Genomic DNA, 24,510 nt, shown 5'->3' with positions numbered 1-24,510 from the left:
AAAAAGAACAGCATGTAAAGCTAGCACATTCCTTCTTGCTTTCTCTTCAGCCTCATGAGCATTACTTTAATGTCCTGGACAGCTTAATGACATTCCATAAGGGGTTGAAAGGTAACTCCACCTACAGAAGCAAATTTTCTTAATTAGAAAGGTAGAAGCATGTTTCAGCTCTACTTAAGCACTTCTAGCTCTTGTCATTTGAATTATCAGAGCAAAGAAAGCTGGTAGGTAGCACCAGGGCCTGAAAAAAAAAAAAAAAAGGGGAAATAAATATGAGTATCTTCCGATCTTCAGAAGCTGAAGGCCAGGTTGGATACTCTCAGTGTCCCAAACGACACCAATCCCCTAAATCATTTAAACCCTTGTGAATTCTCACACCTGTAGTGTGAGAAGGGCATGCAACCACGACCTCCCAGACTCCAGATGAAAAAGCAGGTACCAGCAGCTTCTAGTTGCTCTGATTGCTGTCTCTTCTGCCCAGTTCCCTGCTATTGTGGGTTTGCCTACCAGTGCACAGCCTCACACTCTATGAGCTACAGATGGGTTAAAGGCACTCTGCAAGTGAACAACAGTTTCAGCTACTGGCAAAGAAATGGAAAAATCTGATCAGTGATGATAAATGACAACTCTTTCATGCTTCACTGCTATTGATTAATGAGTTCAATTAGCACAATTGTGGAATTTCTGTGTTCATTTTTCCCAGAGTTGGCTGCTGCAGACATACAAAATCGCAAATACATAACAAACTGTATTGAAATGGATGACTTGGGGGAAAAAAAAAAGCCTATCAAGTTTTGAATATTAAGCATATAAAATATTTCCTTTAAATTTGTTTTGATATAATTATGATTCAACTTGTGATCATTTTGTTTTCAAATGAAAACTCTTCATAAATTTTATTTAGCTAAGGTCAGATGCCAGAAGTAGAACTGCATTCAAATGCTGAAAGCTGAAACTCCAGCACGTTCAGGAATGAAAAGGGGTGGAACTTTTGTTCAGTCTGACCTCTTACTGTTGCCACTTACATCTTAGAAAAGACCTTCTTCCCTGGCCAAACAGCTTCCCTACCTCCTCCAAAGCAGAAAGCAAACAATCTACAGAAAATGAGCAATGCTTGTTCAGCAGCCTGCAGAACAAGCCCTCAGATTTATGAATTTCCTCAGTTGAGCCAGATTCCTACAAAGCACACCTACCTTCATTAAGGCTTTTTTCCCCTCATACTTTTTTTTTTCTTTTTTCCTTTAACAACATACATCTAGGAAAATCCCCATTAGCATGGTTAGTATTTTCCACTGTAAGAAAGGAAACAGCTGTCCTCACAATCCTTTCAAAAGAGGACCTAGGGAATTCAACCAAGAACAGTGCATCTCGGAGGATTACACTGTGCTCTGTAAGTATGCAGCATTTTAATTAATAGTATAGTTGCTATCAGCTACATGGTAGCTAAATTTGTTCCTTTCAAGCCACATGAAGAACACCTCATTGCCACAGGAACTGCAAAATTTTACTTGTAGGGGAAAGAGGAGAGGAAAATATTTAACCAAATGTAGGCACAGTATCTTCAGCTGCTGCAGGTGCTAACTATGGTCAATCTATACAGGGGGGTTATGTTAATTAACCAAAATATAAAAATGTAAGCACAATGCTCATTAATTTTTTCCCCCCTTTCTTTTTCCTCTCTGCCAGGCTCACAGACTAACAGAAGTACACAGGGGGGGAGGCCCTTTTCAGTTAACTCATGTATCCAGTGATCTGAGACAAACCCACAAGAAAAGGTGGTTAAAAATTAGAGTTCCTGATAATTAGCTGTAAAGCATGCTGAGAAATCAGAGTTTGCTTTACTTGGAAATGTTCTTTTTATCTTAACTTAGCGATATTACCTCTTTTTGAAGTGAATAACAGAAATGTAATGGTAATTTTCTGGAGGAAAGCAGTGCTGCAGAATACAGAAGGCCTTTCAAAATAAGCTATCAGCTACCTGCAATTTTCAGTGAAGATAAACCATCTTTTCCCCTTTTCTCTCCTTTTTTCTCTTGAAAGGAGACAGTTTCTTCCTATCAGACACACCCTGAAACGTTTATCAAGTGAAAAGTCATTAAACAATAGAACTATTCTTAGAACCTGAGACATACACTGGGGGGAAATAAAGGCAGCCTATGCTTACTGTGATTTGAAAAAAAAAACCAGAACCACAACAGCAAAAAAAAAAAAAAGCAACTTGGGCTGAAGTTCAGTGGCAGCACAATGAGATATCAGGTGTCATTTTCATGGAAGAAAAGGGAAGAGCCTTGCAAATCAAGGAAATCTCTTTTTAGAAGTCTAAAATTAGACTGGCTGTTTTAAGAAACACACTGGAAAGTTCTTAAGGGTGGCTTCAGAAAAGAAATGGACAACATATTTTGCTGAACTTTTGTTGCAAAACTAAACACTTAATACTGTTCATACAGAAAATCTCAGCTCAGGACGAAGGCAGCATTTAACCAGTTCCACCTTTCAATTGCATCCAATCAAGGTCAGCAGCATAACAAGTAGCAGCATAAAGTTATAACTGATTTTCTAAGGACCTTAAGTTATCAGGACCAGAATGAGAGGCTTACAGCTTCTATGAAGTTGTAAGTTGGGACTTAAACCAGTCCAGGATCCAGTTCCAAAGATGCAGTTAACACCTTATTTCTGTAATCACAAAAGGGATCTTTCATATTACCTACATAGAACAATAAATGAATAAAAATCATCTTGTCTTTAATAAAAAAGAAAAAAGAAAAAGCACAGGCACTACTGAGACTTCTGAATTCCCTATTCTCCGATGATTTAAACAAACATATGTACCACACACAGACATAACATTCCTGTTTCCTAGTTAAGTAGCTTTGAGTAAAATGATCATCACTCAGGTGCTAATAAAGACTGTTACTTCAGAAGACATCCACATAAAACTGAAAGCTTAGATATGAAGAACAGAAGACTAACAGACCTACTGACATAGAATTACACATAGTGCAGCTGTTATTAAATGAGAACAAAAGCAACCTCAAACACAAAAAAAGTCGAGTAAATGTAACACCTACCAGAACCAATTATATAGGCAAGACAAAAAGGGGTTAAAGAATAAAGCACTGCTGTATCAGAGTGAAAAAAATTAAGCATGAATTTGAGTAATCAGCATTTTTTCCCCTAAGAAAAGAAACACACAAACAAAAAAATCAGTATCTATGTCTACAAAAGCATATATAATACGAAGTTTCTAGTCACAAAACTCAAAACAGTTTAAGCTTTTGCTCAACTAGCAGAATTAAGTGTTCCATAAGACAGAAATTTCACCTAGTATACATTAAATTAGAATAAAATATAGTGCTACAATACAATGAAAGTAAATAACAACAAAACTTAGGTTTTAGGAAGGTGTAGGAAGCAACAACAGAGGCACACAGTGTAGACTTCCATGTTCACGCCCATTATAGTACAGGCAAGGTCTACATTTCTACTGGCAGCAGAAAATATTCTGTCCTTCCTGGAAGTGCACTGGAAACAAGCAAACAGGCTGACATGCAACAGCATGGCCATGCACATTAGCTATGCTGGAAGAAGGCTGACTGGAGCCAGAAACCCTATAGCATCCCACACATCTGAAGAACACTCACTCAGGTCTCCAGGCCAGATCTTGGGAGTGTAAGATATTTCTGTGCAAGTATAAAGCTGAATCAACACCATGGCTATCAAAACACTGTTATGCATTCTTCCCTATGCAAAAATGACGCTCCTGTAAATTGAGCTGCTGATATGAACCAAGCGACTGATGCCTCTAGGATTCATATTTGAATCTGTGAAGATTAAGCACTCTCCAGCTAGTTGAAAACTTAATAGGATTGGACCATTTAGAACCTATTTCTGTAACTTGTTCCTGTCTAAAGTTTGAATTACTGGAGTAACAAAAACCAAATCCAGAGAAATTCAGGCTGAAAATGAAACCAGAATACACTAGATGTAACCTAACAATAACATAAACAGAACATTGATACTCTAAATAAAAATGAAAAAGTTTAAACAAATGCAGACTACATGGTTTGCATAATACCCATCACTTCAAGCACAGTCCTAGAACGCAGCCTTCTCTAAGAAAACATATTTTGACAAAAATACACAAATACTTAATTATCCTCAGCACATGTCTTCAGTTTATAGCCCTCATCTAGCCAAAGACTTCCTCAAACTTAACTACATAAATGAAAATGTCTTTTTACAGACAATAATTAACCAATTCCATTATCAGAGATATTATAAACTTCATCAATTTTTGAATGCAACATTTAGCTTCCACATGAACTCCTAAGAAGTTACAACCACAAAATGATAGAGATACACACTATTAAAAATTCACCTTTTTAATATATTCATTATACAGACTGAGTACACAAATTTTTATGTTAAAATGTGAGATATGAACAGAATTTTATCACTTTTTTTTTTTTTTTTTTTTTCCATCAGGAGTTTCAACACACCAGCAGTAAATATGTTCATTTTTTAACAGTAAAGATTTCTGAGGCAGAAAAGAAACTGTGAATGCAGTAAATACATTAAGCATAGCTCTGTTTTCTTTCCCCAGGGGTTTCTTGGCTTCATGGTCCTGCTACTATTACCTTCAATTTCAAGTTAGCTACGTAATTACTACAGAAACTTAATACCTATTAGTACTGCAAAATAAATACTATGTACATTCTTTCTACTGAACACATACTTGCGTTACAGGTGAAAGAATCCTACAACAGGAACACAGGTATCAGTTTTAAATGACATTTAATAAAAAAAAAAATAAAAAATCAATAAACTTCAGAACACTGAGAAAGCAAATAAACTCAAATTATACTGTTTTCCACAATTCTATCAACCATCTGATTTTTTTTAGAAAATCGAATTCTTGACTTCTTGACATTTCAGATTGCAGTAAAATTAACATCAAATTAACAGAGGTAAATTACAGTGATGAATGTTCAAACAATATGACCTGTGCCTGACTTTCAGATGCTGTTCGCTTGAGCAGCCTAATTTGGTCCAGTTCTGAATCTCCCACTGAATTCTCAGTTAGAGACTGCACTGCATCATTTATGTTGTATCTGCCAGGTTGATAAAAACCATAATATTCTATTCTCTTCTCTCCTGAGTTTTCCAGCACCTTTAGTTTCTGTCTAAAGTGAATGATTTTGTAGATTAGGAACAAGATCACAGCACAAGCCAGAACAAAAAAGGCCAGTAAAACATCAAAGGCCTGATTCATCTTTTCAACCTGTTGTGTACAAAGTACTGATGTCTGTAATGATACAGGAGCAACATCTGTTGGAAACAAACTTTTTGCTTCTACAGTTCCGGTAACAGGTATAATCTGTGCTGGTATTTGTACTGGTAAAGCTGATATTATCATGGGTGCCTGTGAATGAGTTTCAGCAGCAGTGTTTTCTCCATAAGACACAGATGTAGCTGCAGTTCCCTCCCATAGAGTAATGTATTTTGTATCTGCCTTAATAAACTGCTCAAATGTTCTGTGCCTGTTTCCCTTATGCCAAGCCATCAGCAAAGTGGAAGGACTGGGATGGGTACCTGCAGATTCTAGATTCCAGGCTGCTTCAGGGCTGGCAGTGAGGCTACTGCAGTTTGCAAACTGAGTCCACCTAATGTAATGCAGAGGTCTGCCACGCATACTGAGAGGATTCTGACACAGAATCTTAACAGAAATGGGAGATGATGCCAGCCACGTAAGTAACCCAAGCATTTTGCAGCTACAGTTCCAAGGATTATAATTTACGTGTAGATGAGTTAAAGACACTAAGGGTTCGAGCACTTTAGGTTGCAATTCTGTAATACTGTTAAATGCTAAATTGAGGATTTTAAGTGACTGCCCCATTTTTTCAAAGACCCCATCACCAATACTGGTTATTTTATTTCGGTCTAACTGCAGATACTTTAAACTGTTCAAATAAGTGAAAGTGCTGGAGTTTATATTTTCTAAGTCATTATAACTTAAGATTAACTGGCTAAGGTTGCTTAACCCAAAAAATCCGTTTATAGCAATATGTTTTAGCTTTACACTTTTTAAAGACAGATATCTAAGCTTGTTAAGTCCTTTAAATGCAAAACACTGTATTGATCTAATAGGATTGTGAGATAAAGAAAGTCTTTCAAGATTTCTGAGCCTTCCGATGGCATTTGATGGCACAAGTGTTAAGTTGTTACCTTCAAGGAACAAGTATACAAGGTTTTCAAGATGACAAAATGCTGCATCTGATATCCGTGAAATCCTATTATTGGCTAGGTTAAGTGTTTGAAGATTTCTCATTCCCAAAAAAGTTCCACTTCCAAGGATACTGAGACGATTTCTTTGAAGTGTTAAATATCTAACAGAAAGGAGATCACTAAATAATCCTCGGGGAACAAAAGCTATTTGATTATTCTGAAGGTATAAATAATGAAGATTGGAAAGACCTTCAAAAATTCCTGGATCCAGGCGTTTAATATTATTGTTATTTAGATGCAAGTAGCAAAGTTTGGGAAGATCCACAAAAGCCTTTGGGTGGACATATGAAATACTGGAATTATCCATGTAAAGTGCAGCAAGTTTATGAAGGCCTGCTAATTCATTCGGAATGACATGAGATATATTATTCCCACTGAAGTATACAAGGATTGTAGTTTTGGGGAAGTTCCGAGGGATGCTTGAAAGACCCAAGTTATGACAGGTAACTTGCCTCCCTGTGCAGAGCTGGCAAACAGCTGGACAGCCAAGAACCTCCTTCTGAAGCAGCAACAAAAGAAAACCACTAAGGAGATGCAGGAATGCTCCTGTGCAGGGTGAAAAACTTTGTAGTCCACACATATCCCTGTCTTTGGCCTTCTCACTCATTTCTGACTTTGCTAGTAGAGATAGAAAAAAAGTTTATGAATATGGTTCATTTGAAATCTTAGGATTCTTAACAATAATACATATATATACATATATATGTATAAGTTTTACTTTCAAGATTGGTATTTTAAATACATTGCCCTATGAGGCCAAATAAGCAATTTCAAAGAAAAACGTAAGTTTACGAACTATATGGAAAAAAAATTCAAAGTAAATGAAAAGTGAAACAAATCACTGCCAAAATAGCAGATGATTTTACAATACGATCATATGACTCTATGATTCAGCCAAAATAGCTGGAAAATACTTAACTAGTCCCAGAACAGAAGCTGACAAAATAACAGCTTCTAGTAAATTCACAGTACTGAATACTAACGAGCTTAAGTAGATAAAAATGACAAGGAACTTTTCCAATTGCTCTCAAGTAAAGTGCCAACAAGTTTCCTTTTGTTTACAGCTTAAATTTTGCCTTTTATAAACTTGAATTACATTCAAAATAAGCAGAAACAACTCCTTACCCCAAATCTGAAGTTCATTTCTGTTCTTTCACTGTTTTGCAGATTTTAGGCTGTTATCATCTGTCAATACCCATCTGCGAAAAGCTTGAAAAACTGATACTGCTGTGTAACACAGCTCTCACATTTTGCCCCTGGATTTGCAACTGTTCATTCAGGAAACTAAGTAAGAAGTAGTTAAAGTGAGGTTGCCATGGATACAGGAAACTGTCAGACAGGAAGCCATTTTATCTGTGCTTCAGAAGTATTGTTGGAAAGGAAATCTCAACTAGATGTTTCTAGAAAACTAAGAATTATCTCAATCTGTAACTGCTACTCAAAAAAAAAAAACCAACAAACAAAACAAAAAAAAAAACAAAAAAAAAAAAAACAAAAAAACTTTTTTAAAGTAGGAGAGCTCTAAAAAGATTTGTCAAGATAGTTAGGTATTACAATAAAGCATATCTATTCATAACAGTGCAAATAAACATCAATTTATATTGTTCCATCTGCCTGCATAACAAAACGGCCCTTCATGCATGTGAAGTATTGCAAAATGGAGAACAGTGATGTTTGGAAGGCAGGGACTAGAGAACCACTGCCATGGCACCTCAGCTGTGCCAGCCAGGCAAACCCCCTCTAAGCTGAGCCAGGAGGCCTTGATAATCTTGGATGTGAGAATTTTGTGACATGTCACTGTGTGGAACATTTACATTATGTACATGATTTACATACAGATTTATGCACATGCATATTATGTATTTACAATATATTTTTAAGTTGCATCTCAGACTTGACCAAGTCACATAGCTAAGTTTTATTTCAGGCCATGTTTATTAAGTCAACTATCTGTGCAGCGCTATGTATGCCATAAAAGCTACATCCCAGGTTCATGGCTTCAGTTTCCTTCAGCGTCCCTTGTGCAGATGAAGACTTAGTGCACATGTATACTGTTAGTAATCCTCTCACTTATGGCCCGACATTACAACCATCTGATGATCTTTAATTCTAGAAATGTTAATTTCTCTTAAAATATCTAATAAAAATCGAAATTACTAGAATCGGTATGATTGGTCAGTGGTCCAATTTAAGCATAGCCTTTATCAAACAGAACTCATAATCCGCAGAGCATTTGGTTCTTTACCCTGAGACCATTAAGCCAACAGGAAAACAGACTGTTCTTTGGAAGTAACTATCATTTTCAAATTTGACTTTTCTTTTAATGTGTTTTACATAGCCAATTATGTAAAGTGAAATAAATAGGAGTATTGTCCTCAGAACACCAAATAATCAGATAGCTAAGTACAGTCTATGTGATGATTAGGGAAACATCCAAACTATGGGAGAGATTCCTTCAAGTACTGCTGCCTGTAGGGAGGGAGGGAAAAAGGAAGTCTTCATTTGCTGCTTCAATAACTGAAGATTTCTGTTTTCCAAAGGGTACTGTTGGACTGTCATACAATAGCAACTGTAATTGTTATGAAGGGGAGACACAGAAGCTGCAACATGAAAGTGATCACTCAGCAGAAGCATTCTTGCTTAATAAACTCACAATACAAAACACACATGCAAACACGTACAATCAAAAAAAATAAATAAATAACTTAGAAACAATCTTTGTAATTTAATTGCCTTTTTATAGTTGGCAGTTTTTACTATTAAATAAACAGGCAGAATCAAGGAGGACTTGAAACATGCTGAGGAAAAAAATAAAAGAAAGAGAAAAGTACAGGATTACTTTTCCTATTGAGGATAAGAAAATACATATCACCCTTTCATAAATGGTATGGGACCCCAAAGATCATCTTTTTGAACCCCCCCACCATATGCAGCGTCACCGAGCACCAGACCAGGCTGGAAAGAGCCACATTCAGCCTGGCCTTGAAAACCTCCAGGGATGGGGCCTCCTTGGGCAACTTTTTCAGTCCATCACCACCCTCTGTGTGAAAAACCTCCTCCCATTATCTCATCTAAATCTTGTCTATCTTAGATGAAATCTATTCCCCCTTGTTGAAGGACAAGGAGGGTCCAAACCTGGGGAGGAACAACCACGTGCGCATCAGTACAGGGGATGACCTGTTGGAAAAGAGCTCTGCAGAGAAGAACCTTAGTGTCCTGGTGGACAACAGGTCAGCCATGAGCCAGCAGTGTGCCCTGGAGGCCAAGAAGGTCAATGGAAACCTGGGGTGCCATTGGCAGCATGGCCAGCAGGTCAAGAGAGGTGACTACATGAGAATAAGCACACATCTGACTTGGTAAATAAACAGGAAGACAGAGCATTACCTTCAAAAGTAGGCCCATCTTTCTTCATTGGGATGATGTAAACAGTCAAGTAACAATTTCTGACATTAGAAAGGAATATGTAACAGCTCTAAAGGAATATATGATATTAGGCATGTTCTTGCCATTTCCTAACATTCCATATTGACAGTTTCATGAAAGTTTTTCTAACAAAGTAACTTTAATGAATGACAAAGAAAAATTAACTTTTGTAATAACCTAATGAAGATTTATAATTGCATGTTATAAGTACTTGTACTCACAGAATGTCAATTATACCTGCCAGAATCATACTGGGTGACATATCAGATTTGATAAACTGCAAGAAAATGCAGACATTCATTTACATGAAGATTAGATACGAGTGGAACAAACCAGAATAATGTCTTTGGCTTTTAACCTTTTCCTCACAATAGTTTTTCCATATAAATACATTTGGACCCATAGAAGTATGAACACTGGAATATTATTCAAGCTACTCAAGTGCCAAAAATGACAAAGAAAAACTATTCAGAAGCTTAGTATATCAAAAGCTGCCTCTATTTTGGAGCTGTACTACTCATTCTACATTGGTATGTTGAGTGAGAATGATCATTAAAATTAGTCAGCTGTCTTGAAAGGCACCTCCAAGAATTCACTGCACAAAGAAATGAAGAGCAGAATAAATTTACAGGCAAGTTCTTAAAGAAATTATCCTCAGAAACAGTATATAACTGGAAGAAGCCTATTAAGAAACTACTACCTTCTTACTCAAATCTTTGAGTGACTGCCTTTGAAATCTTCAGTATTTTGACTTAACGATTTGTTCTTCTTCTTTCCCATTAACCACCACTAACAGTACGCAAATAACACATCTTTCCCTACAAAGTATCACAAGAATTTTTAACAAGAAATTCAGACATACGATAGCTTAAACTGACATACCGACAGATCAATCAAAACAACTGGCAATAGAAATAATCAGACTACTCTGCATTTGAAAGCATCCACTAGGAATCAATATATATATAATCAGATAACGGGTTACAAATGTCAGTGTTCGGATATGGAAGACGTATGTAGACAACAAGTCCATTTTATATGGCAACCTCTTCATGTATATGCAAGTTCTATCTTGAAGTATTCACTGATCTTCCATTAAGGTTTACCCTGCACTTACGATGAAAATTTTATGGGCCAACAAGAGGAAAAAAAAAATCAAGTGTTGGAGTTTTCATTCATTTCTCTTTTTTATCTTTTTCTTTTTTTCTTTCTTTTTTTTCCCTTAAACAGAAATCACAGCCTTTCACGGGTCAGACTTCAACCAGACAAACAAAAATCAGCTGAAGGACACAGACATCAGAAGTCAGTAAAAACCTTCAGGGCTTCACAACCTTATGAAACAAGAACAGATCACAAAGCCATTCTACTCTGATATGGTCCAAAACTGCTAAGAGGAGCTGGCAATAAAATAACATGTTGTATTACATTTCTTGTGCTTTCTCTTTTCCAGTGAAAGCAAGATCAAACAGAGTTTGGATCAATTAGAAATCCAGCTTGGATTACAAATTGCAGATATGCACAAAGATACTGCTCAGTGTAAGCAGCATTACAGCTAACATTACAACCCACAACAACCTCTTTTCAGCACACAGGCTAATACTGTGCTCTCAGGCAATGCAATGGGAATCTTTTTCTAACCTAGCGTTACTCTGAGACCAGAGAGATCTTGCAAATGCCTATGATGTAAAGAAAAATGCTGCAGTTGAACAAGTAGCAGGCAGTGGAGCAGCCTTATCCAGCAGATATCTAAGAGATTTGAAATTAACTTTGCAAGAATCTCTAACAATTGAAACTAGACTGAAAACAGATGTAAAATTATGACCTAGATTTCAACAGCTTTCAGTAAATGCAGTGGTGGTAATCCTCTTTTCATGAACAAAAAGCATGGCAATAATGACACCAGCATTACTGCCATATAAGAGCAGTGCTTATCTTTCAATATGGTACAACAAATTCTATCCACGATTACAGCTAGGGAACTCACCAAGCTAACCTGATTACTGTTACTGTTTTTCCCAATCTGCTGCTTACGTTTCCTAATAGAGTCTAAAACATCCCATTTGCTTCCTAATACCTTCCAGTGTCAGTTGGGTTCTACCAAGATATGCAGTTAGACAGAAGAATAAAAACAGACTCTGATTTGCAAAATAAAGTGTAAACTACTTGGAATCACAGCGTTCCAAAATGTTGTAGAAGAGCTGCTCTGAAAGTAATGCCTCCTATTTTATTATTCTGCCTCACAATGTCAGAGGTGGATGTTGGTGGTACGGCAGTAGAGGCTGAGCCTTCTCACCAATACCCTGTCACGTGCTGTTGCTGTGTGACAGATGGCAGCACAGGGGCAGTCTGTCAGAATTGCATCTAACATGGAAATGCATATGAAACAAGGGTGCAGAACTGAATTCCTCCATGTGGAAAAAAATATTACCCACTGACATCCAGCAATGCTTGCTGGATATTGATGGAGACTGAACAGTGGATATGAGCACAGTGAAACAGTAGGTAGTGCACTTCAGCACTGGCAACAGGAACATGAAAGATGGGCCACATCTTAGATGCCAGGCACAGCTGTCACACAACCAAGTAAGGAGTGTCTCTATCAGCGCAACAATGCTAATCAGCAGATCATAACCAGGGAGCTGCGTATGGTGCTCAATATTGGCTTCAATATGACAGAAACAGTGGTGGCAATGTTGGAGTATCAAAGTTCGTGGCAGCTGGGTCCCAGGAACACAAGAGAAAGAAAATCACATGCAAGTCTATCAAGATCTACGTATGCAGTGCAAGGCTGAAGGTAACTGCATTGCAGTTTCCTGGATTGCATCATTACTGTACATAAGACATGGTATCACCTCTATGAAAAATGAGTCCACAGAATGGCAACATGTGAATTCCCCATCAAAGAAGTTGTTCAAGGAGCAGCCCTCAGTGGACAAAATGACATGCACTGTCTTTTGAGATAGGAAATGAGAGATCCTTCTGGATTTCATGGAACTCAGACAAATCAACAACTTTGACTGCAGCATCTCAATGCTGACAGAGCTGACAGCTCTAACTTCTGGAGTCAGGACAGAGAAGGCAGTCTTTCTCTTACAGCACAATAATTCCAGGCGCCATACAAGTCTGAAGATGATAGAGCACATTACTAATCTTGGCTGGACTGTCCTAGCACATCCACCGTAGTCCAGATTTGGTGCCTTCTGACTTTCATTTGTTCAGGCAGTGATCTTCCTAAGAATGACACCATCACAGCAGCTGTGAAACCGTGCGTCACCTCTGCTGGCACAATTACTACAAACACAGCATGAAGGCTCTCGTTCATTGCTGCAAAAAGTGCACAGCTAATGGTGGTGACTGCTGAAAAACAGTGTTCTGTAGATGACAATTTGTTCTACCGAATAGTGTTACTGTGCTTTTAACATCTGTTATAGTTACCATAGAAACAAATTCAAAGCATTACTTTGGGAGGGACCTTCATCATTCTGATGCTACACAGAGAGACAAACTTCACATATTGATTCCGTCCATGGGTTTATAGTTATGAGAAGAGGGACAATTTAAGCCACTTCGATCTTCAGAAATAGAATGCTTAAGAAATTTATCTTAACATGTAGCCCCTACCACAGTGGTAATTTACAGCACTACTCCCAACCATGTTCAGTAGGCAGTGTTTAAGGGACCAAGGGCATATTTAATCTAACTCAATTATACATATGCTATTAAAAGAACAATCTAGAAGGTCTGGGACAACAACTAAGATTTTAGGCAATCAGAATTTGACTAAATCTGAGTAAGAATTAAGGACTTTTGAGAATATACTCATCCTCAGGACTACCGCTTGCTGTGGGTTCTCACATCTCACATCCTAGTTCTGAAGTGATTCTCCCCCATCAAAGTCCTTCTATGCTTTTCAAAATAAAAAGTACTCAATGTTTGAGCTACTGTGTGCCTGCATGTATTTCCTCCTCAGGTGGCATGCATGGAGAGAACATTACTCTTTAAGTGTAACACTACTGCCTAAATCTTGCTGCTAGACGCTACAGTTATTCAAATCAGATAAAGATTCTTTAAACAACAAAAAAAGAAAAGCTAGAAAATGAATGTGGAGAATGGCTCAATCACAAGATCCTGACAATTCCAGTGGTCAGATTCAGACAGCAAAAGCAAATAATTAGGTAGCATTTGATTTACACAAAACCAAACATTTAAAACCAGGAAATTACTGCTAAGTGAAAAGGTGCTGCAACACAGAACTCAGGAAAGAAACACACCACGTGTCCTTTTTACTTTTTTCTTTTTCTTTTTCTTTTTTTTTTTTTTTTAATATGAACTAAAACCTACCACAATGTGCAGCTGTGAGCAGGAAGATAAACAGGATGCTGGACCGATGGACTACACGCATACATGATAAATGGAAGGGGTTGTTGCTTACAACTTAATGATACTACCTACACTAAAAACCTACAGTTCAGCTAATAAACTCTCACTTTATAACCAGCTAAAGCCAGATAATCAACCTGAGAACCACTGTGAATTGCAACTGCAATGAAGCTATTTCCTATAGTATACCATGTTTTAAATCCTTTGTTCTGTGTTGAGAGAGCAATATACTTTAAAAAAGAATTGATTTCTGCCATACTTCTCTTAACTGAATAACAAAGGAAGCTTTCACTTCACCAAAAATGCAGAAAGTAACAAGTCCATCTGCATACCTACATTTGTGAATGTGACAACTAACTAGAAAACTACCTAAATATAGTGAATGAACACTACACAGTTTAGAGGCACGATATCAGTCACCAACATTTTATCACTGAAGTAATTATGTGAAAGAACAAAGAATGCGTTATCTTCATTTTCAACTCCACCTTCCCCACTTTTGTTTATACCCTTGTTTTCCTCTAAAATAACCCTATATTTTTTAGAACAGCTCTGGCTATACTCTAAAGGAAGCAACCGGGGAAGAAAAAAAAAATAAAAGAGCAAAATCACAGGAAGCTCTGGATGCAGCACAGATGTCCATATTCCCTACAGCCAAATCTCAACAAGCCATTGTTAACAGTAGCACTGATGACCATCAACCCTGTAGGAGTGAGCTGAGAGTGGAAATGTGCTTTGCAGCACACAGAACAGCAATCAGCAGCATGCTTGGCTTTCCTGAATGAGCCAGCCCTGCTGCCATCCTCAGGACACAAAACCTGTTCTGCTTCTGCAGCTGAGAAATCTTGTAATTGCTTGGGATATATGAAGAAATATCTACTTGGGAATCCAATTAATAAGGTATTTCAAAAGGAAAAAATACTAATCTTTTCTTGAGAAAGTTGAATATTCTGATTAAGTGCTGTATTTTAATATATTATTGCTTAAGCAATGCAAACCAGCTTGCAAAAGAAGTGTAACTGTAAAATTTTGTTTTAACAGAAGCATGAGATGTGAGATGCAGCAAGCATATATAATGTACCTTCTATGAAATGCCCAGAACAGTGATTCACATTGTTCAGCACTTGACAAAATCAATTTCAGGTACTTCATCTGAATTTATGTTTGGCTCTGGCAGCCTATTACTTGTCCAGTAAAATTTTTATAGCCTCTACAGAAACATGTCCAGTAAAAAGACGCTGTTTTTACTGGGGAATAAGCATTCTTAAGTAATTTGAATATCTGAAAAATAAAACTGCCATTTGCAGATGTTTTATTATGTTGAGAACTGCCAGAAGTAATTGGCTCTTGCAGCAGGAAGTTCAGCTTAAGGTAGTTCACAATAACAACATTATCCAAACAAATTCTTTTTTCCTTCCTCTCTATGAAAAGCACTTCATTGAAAGATAGGTATGTATTTCAGTTACTTAAATTTTAGCTAACACCTCAAAAAGATTGTTTCAAACATGTGATAACATTTACGTTTACTGAAAAACAAAAGAGCTTTCTGAAAGCAATTGCTTGGTTCACTTTTGGCTAGATGTCCATCTTAATGATCTGGGGGAAAATGAAAGCTTCGTGTGCACACTAAAAACAAATCTCTAAGTTGAAGATGTTCCTCAGTTTTTTGGGATTAAATAACTCTACAGCTTTATAAACATTAGTACAACTTCAGGATTTGTAAACAATACCTAAGTTATCATTGGAAAATACTTCATATTTGTCATGAAATTTGTCAGACTAAACAAACTCACACAATATTGTATTTCTGACTTTTAAAGCAGATAATATTATCTGAAAATAATTAAAAACAGAACTCTTACCTGAACAAGAATTACACAAGACTCCCATTAGTGACAATACAAACTCAGAGTAACACCGTTCAGAATTGTCATTGAAGAAATGCTATGTGCCTTTATCCACTAATGACCATGTCAAAGGGCAACAGTATCAGCTACTCGCTATACAGTGCAAACACGCTATTAGCTTTCCATAGCAACTCTTCCACTCAATATCATAAAGTGGAAAAACAGGATGAATACTAAGAATAAGTCCTCAACTTGAAGCAGGACTGAATAAATATTGTTCCTGGGAAAGGACACCAAAAGACAAATCAGCTGACTAAAGCAACTACAGATGAGAGAAGCAGCTAGTCAAATATTAGCATAAGAATGTGCAATAAAATACAGTGCTGTTTTTTCACTTTTGCTAAATGACATTTTCAAAGAAACAGAAGAAGTTACAGGTATATTGCCATGAGGCAGCACAGAAGGTAGGTAGTATGAAAAGTGTGTATTTTAAGCTTCTTTAGCCCAAATAAAGATATAATAAAACTACTTATAAATGAATATGAATTTGTAGAATAGTGAAAGGTCTTACAAACCATCTTAAACAGCTTCAAAGTATTCTTTTTACAGCATTTCAAATTCTCTCACCTATTCAGCGAAGGTAGAAGTGAGATCAGTGCCAACGCAGACAGTTTTCTTCTCTCTGGCTGAGTGATGTTATCCATCCGATCAACCCACATTTCAATCATGTTGCCAAGAATATGGCCCAACTGCAATGAGAAATAATCATAAATACCTGAGAGAAGCTGTATCAACAGATATACTTGGTTTTGCTTCTTATTATTTATGATAATGTTCACAGGCCCTGAACCCCCTTATAATTGTAACCTCAAAGTTAAAATTAATTCCTAGACAGAACATAGATTCAGAACACCAAATCACTGTTTTCGAGAACCTCAGAACACAAAAACTGGCTTTTTTTTTTTTTTTTTTTTTTTTTAACCTTCACAGGTAGTAATTAAAAGAAAAAAAAAAAAAAAAAAAAAAAAAGTCTTGACATCGAGTTTTTGAAACCCCAGGGTAAGGAAATTAGTAAATTTTTCTTCAACACATAGCAAAACACTTTGGGAAAGGAACTCCAGAGAAAGCTGAGAATGCTGAACCAACTGTTCTAGAAACTATCACAGAAGGATGACCAAGAAACCATTGTCTCTGGTGCAAAACCCTTCTGGATAGGACAAAAAGAAATTTTCACCCTATGACATCACACAAACTAAAAGAGCTTATTGGGTCTACTATGTGATGCTGCAGGAAGAGAATTAAGAGACTGCATAAAATTTCTTATGAGATGTTTTATCCAAAATGCAGGGAAGTGTAAAACTTCTTACAAGATGTTCATAAGAAGGAACAAAGCAAGAGAAAGGGAATGTGCTTGCACTGGGGAAGAACAAACATGGAAAGCACAGGGAAAAGTTCTTCCACATTTAAAGAATTAGACTTTGCATGCAATCCAGCTGAAACACAAACATCCTTACCTCCTGGCCTGATTCACATGCTATCTGGTTCAAAAGTAATGAAAAAAAACTTGCATTTTGTAGAAGAACTCTACCCATGACCCCCAGATAAGTAGACATCAGCATTGGGTATCTCTGAGATGAAAATAAACCAGAACAAATAGCTTTTAGTTCAATTAAATATTTAAAAAATAATAATAATAACATTCACCACAAAAATATATGGAAATACTTGCAGGCATCCTTTACGTAATTTAAATTATAAATTATAATTTGAAATTATCTGAAAACACAATATTGAGCAATCATTACCAGAAAATTTCCTGACACAATACGAAAACTATGGCAAACCAGGGCCTGCTTCTACCAAAACAGCTACCCCAACATGCAAGGTGATGTTACTTTATATAAAAAACTTAAATCTTTTTTTTTTTAAAAGCACAACAAAATGCCTTAACTTCTACATAGAATCTGGCTAAATAAAGCCAGTGGAATCATAGCACCTTTTCAGTTTTATTAATGAAGGAAAAGCAAAATAAAACTTGTGGCATTTTACTAAAATACTGAATCACGGTGAGTACTTTTCTTCAATTTTTCTACAACTGCTTTACTGTGTATGAACCTTAAAAATAGCCACCAAAAATCCAGACAGACAGACTTGAACTAGAGAAAACGTGAAATTTAATCATGGGAAAACTGCACTGGACAAAGGAAGGTTCAACAGGAAAAGGGAAGTTAAAAAGAGCTACTCTTACCTCCCCATCTATAATCCCCCTGAATACTGATGGAAGAAGAGGCTGAAACATTTGAGGACCCAAAATAGGATTTACTTTTAGGACATTTTCCACAACCTTAAGAACAAAAATAAGTTAGACAAAAACGTGCATATAAAAACTGTAATTAAAGATTTCAAATTGCATATACTATAAAGCTCTGACTGGAAGTTCACTGCTGACTGCCAACAAAATACAAAACTACTGAAAGTATATTCTACCTAAGTGTAAATACCTTTTATGTTATGCTTTGGGTAGTCCTCTCTATTTTATAATTCAATTAGAATTGAGCAACCTAGATTGGCTTTTCCCAACTTCCATAAATTCAGTGACATTCACAGACTAAATCAAGTTACTTGCATACACAGTTCTTGTTTTGTGGCTCCAGTGTCCTCAAGGTTTTGTAAGGATAGCATAATATTTGCCATACTGGAATTGATCATATGGCTGTTGAAATGTGCTGCTACCATGCTATAGAAAAAAACAGCATTGATAGGGGTAAAAGTCCTCACTAACTTCCTTTCTTTAGTAATCTACATAAAGTGGGAAGGATTTCATGGACTCTTAAACTAAATCCATCTGTAAAGGGGACTCAAATTACTTCAGAATTACATTAAGAAAAAATCCTTGGAAGCATATGACTTAAAGAAAGCATTACAAAACTTTGTAATACAGGAACTGCCAATCAGGTGATTTATTGATTTATTTTTATTTTTTTACAGTGCTGTATTTGGGATCACACTATCCTTCTCTGGGTAAAAATAATGAATGTAAGGGTTTTTTTTTGTTTTTTTTTTTTAAATATATGTGTACTTGGCTCCCAATATACACACTTTACACAGACTTTAAAAAACTCCAGTATAACACTAATCGTTAACAAAATGTTAAACAAACTGTTTTCTTTGACATTCTCTATATTTAAATCATATTTTAAAATATACATATACAGATGATGAGAGCTGCAGAATTTAACATTTTCTCTGTACTCTACCTTCAAAGCTTGAACTTGACCTTCAGTAGTTACGTCCTTTAAGAGTTCACAAAATGATCGACACAAGTCAACAGCATATGTCTGAAATTAAAAGACAGATATAAAACATATAACAGCTCTTTATGTATACATTTCAAAACAATCTCAATGAATTTTCTTATGGACAAGAATTGAAAACATGGCATAATGCATCTTGTTCATTTCTTGACAGAATTTATGATCATAACCTTAACCTGTTAAACTCAACACAATTACTACTCTGCAAATGACCTTTTCAGGCAGGAAACTACTTAATTAGTGGCAGTAATTCTATTCTTTCTGAAATCTGATTTTATTGGGTGTTCACCGTGTGCGATAAAGATGAATCCAAATGGCATGCTCATAAATACATAAACGAACAAGTGAATAAATTTTGGTATATGTCCAGTGCTTCTCAACACAAGTTTAAAAACAAAAAAAAAGGAAAAACCAGTCATTTGACAGTAAGACTAGAGTGACATTTATAATACGGCAACATACCTGTAAAAACTCTGTTGATGATAAGAAAACATAGGCATTGATGATCTTAAAGCAATTTTTGAGGTTTTCTGAACTCAGTTCTGGAAAATTAAAAAAAGAATAAAATAAAGTACAATTTAGGAACTTGTATTCAAAACTGAAATATCACTAAAATAGTTAATTCCTAAAAACATTTAGAACTCAAGAGATCTGCACATATTGAAAAATCATCTCTCCTCTGCATCAATAAATCTGAGTGAGTAAATGCTGAGTAGAATGAATGAAGTACTGATTTCAGGCCTGACCTTCTCACCCTGATACCAAATCAAATGGCATTGAGCTTTTAGACTAAAATACACTAGGCATTAGGCCGTATCTTGGGTACTTCAGTAAGGAAAGCACATAGATTTAAGAGATGGTATACAGCCATAGTTTTTAAGAGAGAGAGGACAAAACAGACATCCTCAGGCCTCATCTGAAACTGCTAAAAAAAAAGAAAAAAATCACTCCAGAACAAAAACACAATTCATAGCAAAACTAAAGTTTCAAACTTTCACGGTTAGTTTGATGCTAGTGCTGACAGACAACAACCTTCACTGTTTGAGAACAAAACAGAACACCAGAACACTTTCAAGAGCTTGCTACCTTCATTTAGAAACAGTCTGAGAGACTTTTCTTAGTGAATTAAGCAGTCTTGTTCTGCAATCTTTAATTATTATTCTGGTTAAAAATAATATTTTATTTTATTTTTTTTAAGTCAGGGAAAACAGGAAAAGATTTTTATATAAGTTTTTGTCAGAATTCTTTATCAGATTAAACAAGCACCAGCAACTGGCTAAGACCTGATGTCTGTTTCACACCTTAAATGCATGCAGACTACACAAAACCATGGCTTGCGCCTACTGATGTATATAATAGAAAAACTTCCAGAGAAAATACTCTATGACAGAAACTACAGTTGGTTTTCCACTGTAACACTGGAAAAGTTCTAGGGAGTTTCAACAGTTAATTATAATCAGAAGGAAAAAAAGACAGACTTCAGTTATCTGATATGCAAGAACTCTAAATGCATAACTATTTTAATAGTTCAGCATTTGCATAGGTTATAGAGTAATAGAATCACAAGGTTGGAAAGGACCTACAAGATCATCTTGTCCAACTGTGCTCCCTTTACCATACCTTCAGAAAACCACTAAACCATATCTCCTAGTTCCTTATCCAGATGCCTCTTGAACACTGCCAGGGATGGCAACTCCACCACCTCCCTGGTCAGCCATTCCAGTGCCTGACCACTCTCTGAGAGAAAAAGTTCCATCTTATGTCCAGTCTAAACCTTATCTGATACAACTTGTGGCCATTTCCTCAGGTTCTGTTTGTTGCCTGGGAGAAGAGGCCAAGCCACTCCTCGTCACAACCAACTCCTCCTTGTCACAACCACAAGGTTATGCCTTGTTATCACTTGTTTTGAATATTTAAATATCCTGACTTGAAGAGAGATGAAGTTATAAATAAAAGCGATCCAACATCTTCATCAAAAGATTCCAGTATATCAGCATTAGTAGTACTTTTATTAGTCCTCGTATACTCTGCTGTCATGAGATCCCACCTGCACTTAGTTATGCTCTCAACTGAAAGTGAAAAGCTCTTTCAGATATCTCTGGAAAAGAAAGCAAACCTTCCCAACTAAACTACCTTGTTTTAACAGTTACATCACTGTGGTGGGAAGGATGGGATGGAGAGATTTTTCTTAAATGCTCTGAGTTTCAGCTACTTGTGTAGTGCAGAAACTACTAGATAACTGCTCAGTATTAGTTCTATAACTAACTTGCAGAATCATCAGTGAGCAAGACATTTTCAAAAAGGATCTGTATGAGGGATACTAGAAATACCATAGCTTTTATAACTAAAAAGTTTTACAAAAGTATCACCTCAATGCCATGTTGTCATATTTATACTTTATGTGGAAGTAGTTGAGCCAGATTCCCCTAATGTAAACAAAAGAGAAGTGCAGGTCAGTATGTACCAGAATGCCTTCTGTTTTCCAGCCAACGCATGCACTGTTTTGGCCCATGGAAATCAAAACATTTGCTGGACAGGATGCTCTTTGTGTTTTTAAGCAGAGCAGGCAAAATACTCCATTAATCAACGTCAGTAAACTCAGCAAATTTTGTGTTAAAATTTGTAGTGATTCTTTAAAAACCTCAGAAATAACAAAATAAAATTTATCTCTTTGGTAGAAAGAAGCTTCAAGCTATTTAAAAACAAAAGAACCCACAACTCCAGCAAGTACATAAAAATACTAAAGAAGATACAAAAGACAAACACAAACCTTATTCTACCTTTCTGAATAGTTAAAATTTTGCTGATTCCTCAGGTCTTGCAGCCACAGTGGCATTATTTAACACATGAACACTCCTGATGGCAGGGAAAAAAAACACCTCAGAAATTTTATTAGTGGAAAACTCACCAAGAAGGGCTGACATGTTCTGAAATATTCTCAGCAGCTCAGGTGTAAGACATGGGCTATTCTCCAATGTCACTAACCTAAGAATAAATGAAATACTTCATAAAACTTATGAAAAGCATTAATCAATTGCTTTGACAGATGTGAAGAATCGTACCTTCTAGGAACCACAAATAATGTGTAGCAATTGCTTGAAGCATATCAGTTCTTTACAGCCTGTGTGCTGGTAGAGGCTTGGCTCTTGCCAAGAGCGGGAACACTGTTCTGACATGTTTTGCTATTGTAAGGACAACACATGCAGTGCTACACACTTCCAAGGAACAGCTGTGGTCGCAAATAGTTCAAGTCTTTAATTTTTTCCCACACACTTTTTAGGTCTAAAATAATGCATTGATCACCATAAAATGACAACTATATGGTCAATATATCAATTTAAAATTCCTCACATTTGAGAAGGGTAAGTATGTACGAAATTCATGCTTAACACCACAGCAATGTATTCTAGTTTGTGTTCAGAGCCTAGGTGTGGGATTATTGTATATATAAAGCATTCTACCACAGAATCACAGAATGGCCTGGGTTGGAAGGGACCTCAGGGATCACGAAACTCCAACCCCCCCACCACAGGCAGGGCTGCTAACCTCCACATTTAATAGTAGACCAGGTTACCTAGGGCCCCACCCAAACTGGCTTACGTTACATAAATATCTTAGCTGGTCTCCTTTTAAGAAGCAGTCAGAGTCCCACCTACATCTGCCAGCTCCATCCAGATCACTCTGATGCTCTAGAACATGGACTGATGTTTTGGTTGTTGCTAAATGACGGGTGCCTGTCAAGGTCCAGGCTGTTTGGTAGGGAGTTTCTATGATTATGCAGCAATAGGAAACTGGGCTAATTAATACCTGTCCAGGGCCATGTGTTGGCCACAGGTTGGACATGCCTCCTTTGGAACATCTTAAAATATCATGTATACAATCTCCAGTATAGGCACTGGAATAATCATCTCAAGATCAGCATTAGTAATATGGAAGTCCTGACCTGGTATCTTAAACCTTGTCTTAAATACTGTGGACATAATGCACTTCAAAGTTGTTTCCCTCTCACCAACAGTGTTATAAAACCTTAGTTTTGTCATACATAAAAGAGATCTTCTAGGGGTTAGGCACTGGAACTACAAATATTTATCTACAATTCAGATCTCAGGAATCTCTTGTTACTTCAAGGCAAACTCAATATATTCTTACTTGACTGGAAAATTATATTTTGCTGAATTTGGTCTAGAAAACAGTTTCTTCCCTTCAGAAGGTCAGCTGCATCAGAAACATCAGCAATTAGCCCTATGGCAGATTGTAGGACCATCTTTTATCTTCAGCCACCAAAGAGCAGGAGACCAGTAAAAGTAGCTTCTGCATTTTATTCATGATACTTAACTCCAGTATCCCTTCCATCAACTAGTTCTGACAATCAGTGGGTTACTGTGCTCAAGTCAAGCATGTCAAATTGTTAGTTTAGTAAGCACCCTGGAGTGTCAGCTTTATCTTCCTGTTCATTATCAATATAAAACCATAGCTTGCTATGAACTATATGAAAATGGATCTCCTACTGAACTATTTGGATTTAATCATGTTAATTTTTACTGACTTCTTAACCTCAGTTCTTCTGAGAAAACATATGACACAACATGGTGTTGAGCTAAGTTATCCAGAACATACACAAAAGTTTTAACTGTATTAAGAGTTACATTCCTTCTTTTCTTCTGGGGATATATTTAAAAAAAAAAAAAAAAAAAAAAAAAAAGAAAAAAGCTGAGAATTAGGAAAAGAATATTCTTACCACAACTCCAGTCCATCTTCCAGAAGATAGACATGCGGAGGCTGGGAAACATCTGTACTTAGCTGAATAATCGGAAGCAGAAAAGGATAGAGGTTTTTGCTATCTGCTCCCAGGCCCTGCAAAAGTAAACAACATTTTTTTTTTTGTTTAAGGTTAAATGCTTCAAAAACCTTAAGTTAAGCATTTTGAGAACAGAAAAAAAGATCTGTGATACTGTTCTATTCATATGTGTAAACATCCATTTTAGAACTCAGACCCTGAATTTAATTTCATACATGAAAATGTTTGACCTTTCTATCAACATGTCTTTAGTTTCTTCATTTGTTGTTTTGTTTCTGAGAACAAGCAGCTTACCAACAGTCTGCAAGAAAAAAGTTCTAAACAAAACCCTCCCCTAAATAAGATTCTCTGGTCGTACTCTTTCCCACAGCTCACATAAACAGCAAATGAGAAAATGCCTAAATTACATTAAAAATCAAGAAAGAAATTTATCCTTGGGCCTAGGCACAGTTTAAAACTTTTC

At 36.5% G+C, this 24,510-nt stretch overlaps 2 protein-coding genes across 13 annotated transcripts in view; both read right to left on the bottom strand.

Annotated features, from left to right (window-relative positions):
- The window catches only part of IPO11 (importin 11), a 63,709-nt gene that overhangs the window by 7,801 nt on the left and 31,398 nt on the right, over positions 1-24,510 (bottom strand). For 9 of the 12 annotated variants that reach the window (XR_014939292.1, XM_085528586.1, XM_085528588.1 and 6 more), the window contains 7 exons: positions 23,988-24,103; positions 22,158-22,234; positions 19,712-19,791; positions 19,193-19,273; positions 18,184-18,279; positions 17,450-17,563; positions 16,563-16,684 (listed from right to left, as the gene is read on the bottom strand). Coding sequence is in view for 10 of the 12 variants with exons in the window: in XM_085528586.1 (XP_085384712.1) it covers positions 16,563-16,684; positions 17,450-17,563; positions 18,184-18,279; positions 19,193-19,273; positions 19,712-19,791; positions 22,158-22,234; positions 23,988-24,103 (686 nt within the window). In the remaining 2 variants the exon portion in view is untranslated. Of the gene's footprint in view, positions 1-107; positions 242-1,959; positions 2,069-6,737; positions 6,904-16,562; positions 16,685-17,449; positions 17,564-18,183; positions 18,280-19,192; positions 19,274-19,711; positions 19,792-22,157; positions 22,235-23,987; positions 24,104-24,510 lie in introns of those variants that run through there. The other 3 variants (XR_014939291.1, XM_085528595.1, XM_085528594.1) reach the window with 3 other exon arrangements.
- LRRC70 (leucine rich repeat containing 70) lies at positions 4,367-7,543 on the bottom strand. The gene is made up of 2 exons (XM_015848790.3): positions 7,411-7,543; positions 4,367-6,903 (listed from the first exon to the last, which is right to left on the bottom strand). The coding sequence occupies exon 2, from the start codon at positions 6,890-6,892 to the stop codon at positions 4,973-4,975; it is 1,920 nt and encodes a 639-aa protein (XP_015704276.2). The 5' UTR covers positions 6,893-6,903; positions 7,411-7,543; the 3' UTR covers positions 4,367-4,972.

The sequence above is a fragment of the Coturnix japonica genome, chromosome Z, assembly GCF_054131305.1.
Source record: "Coturnix japonica strain WE chromosome Z, WE-NBRP24, whole genome shotgun sequence".
Lineage (NCBI taxonomy): Eukaryota > Metazoa > Chordata > Aves > Galliformes > Phasianidae > Coturnix > Coturnix japonica.
Note: the sequence above shows the minus strand (reverse complement) of the source record. Positions and strands in the feature narration are given on the sequence as shown.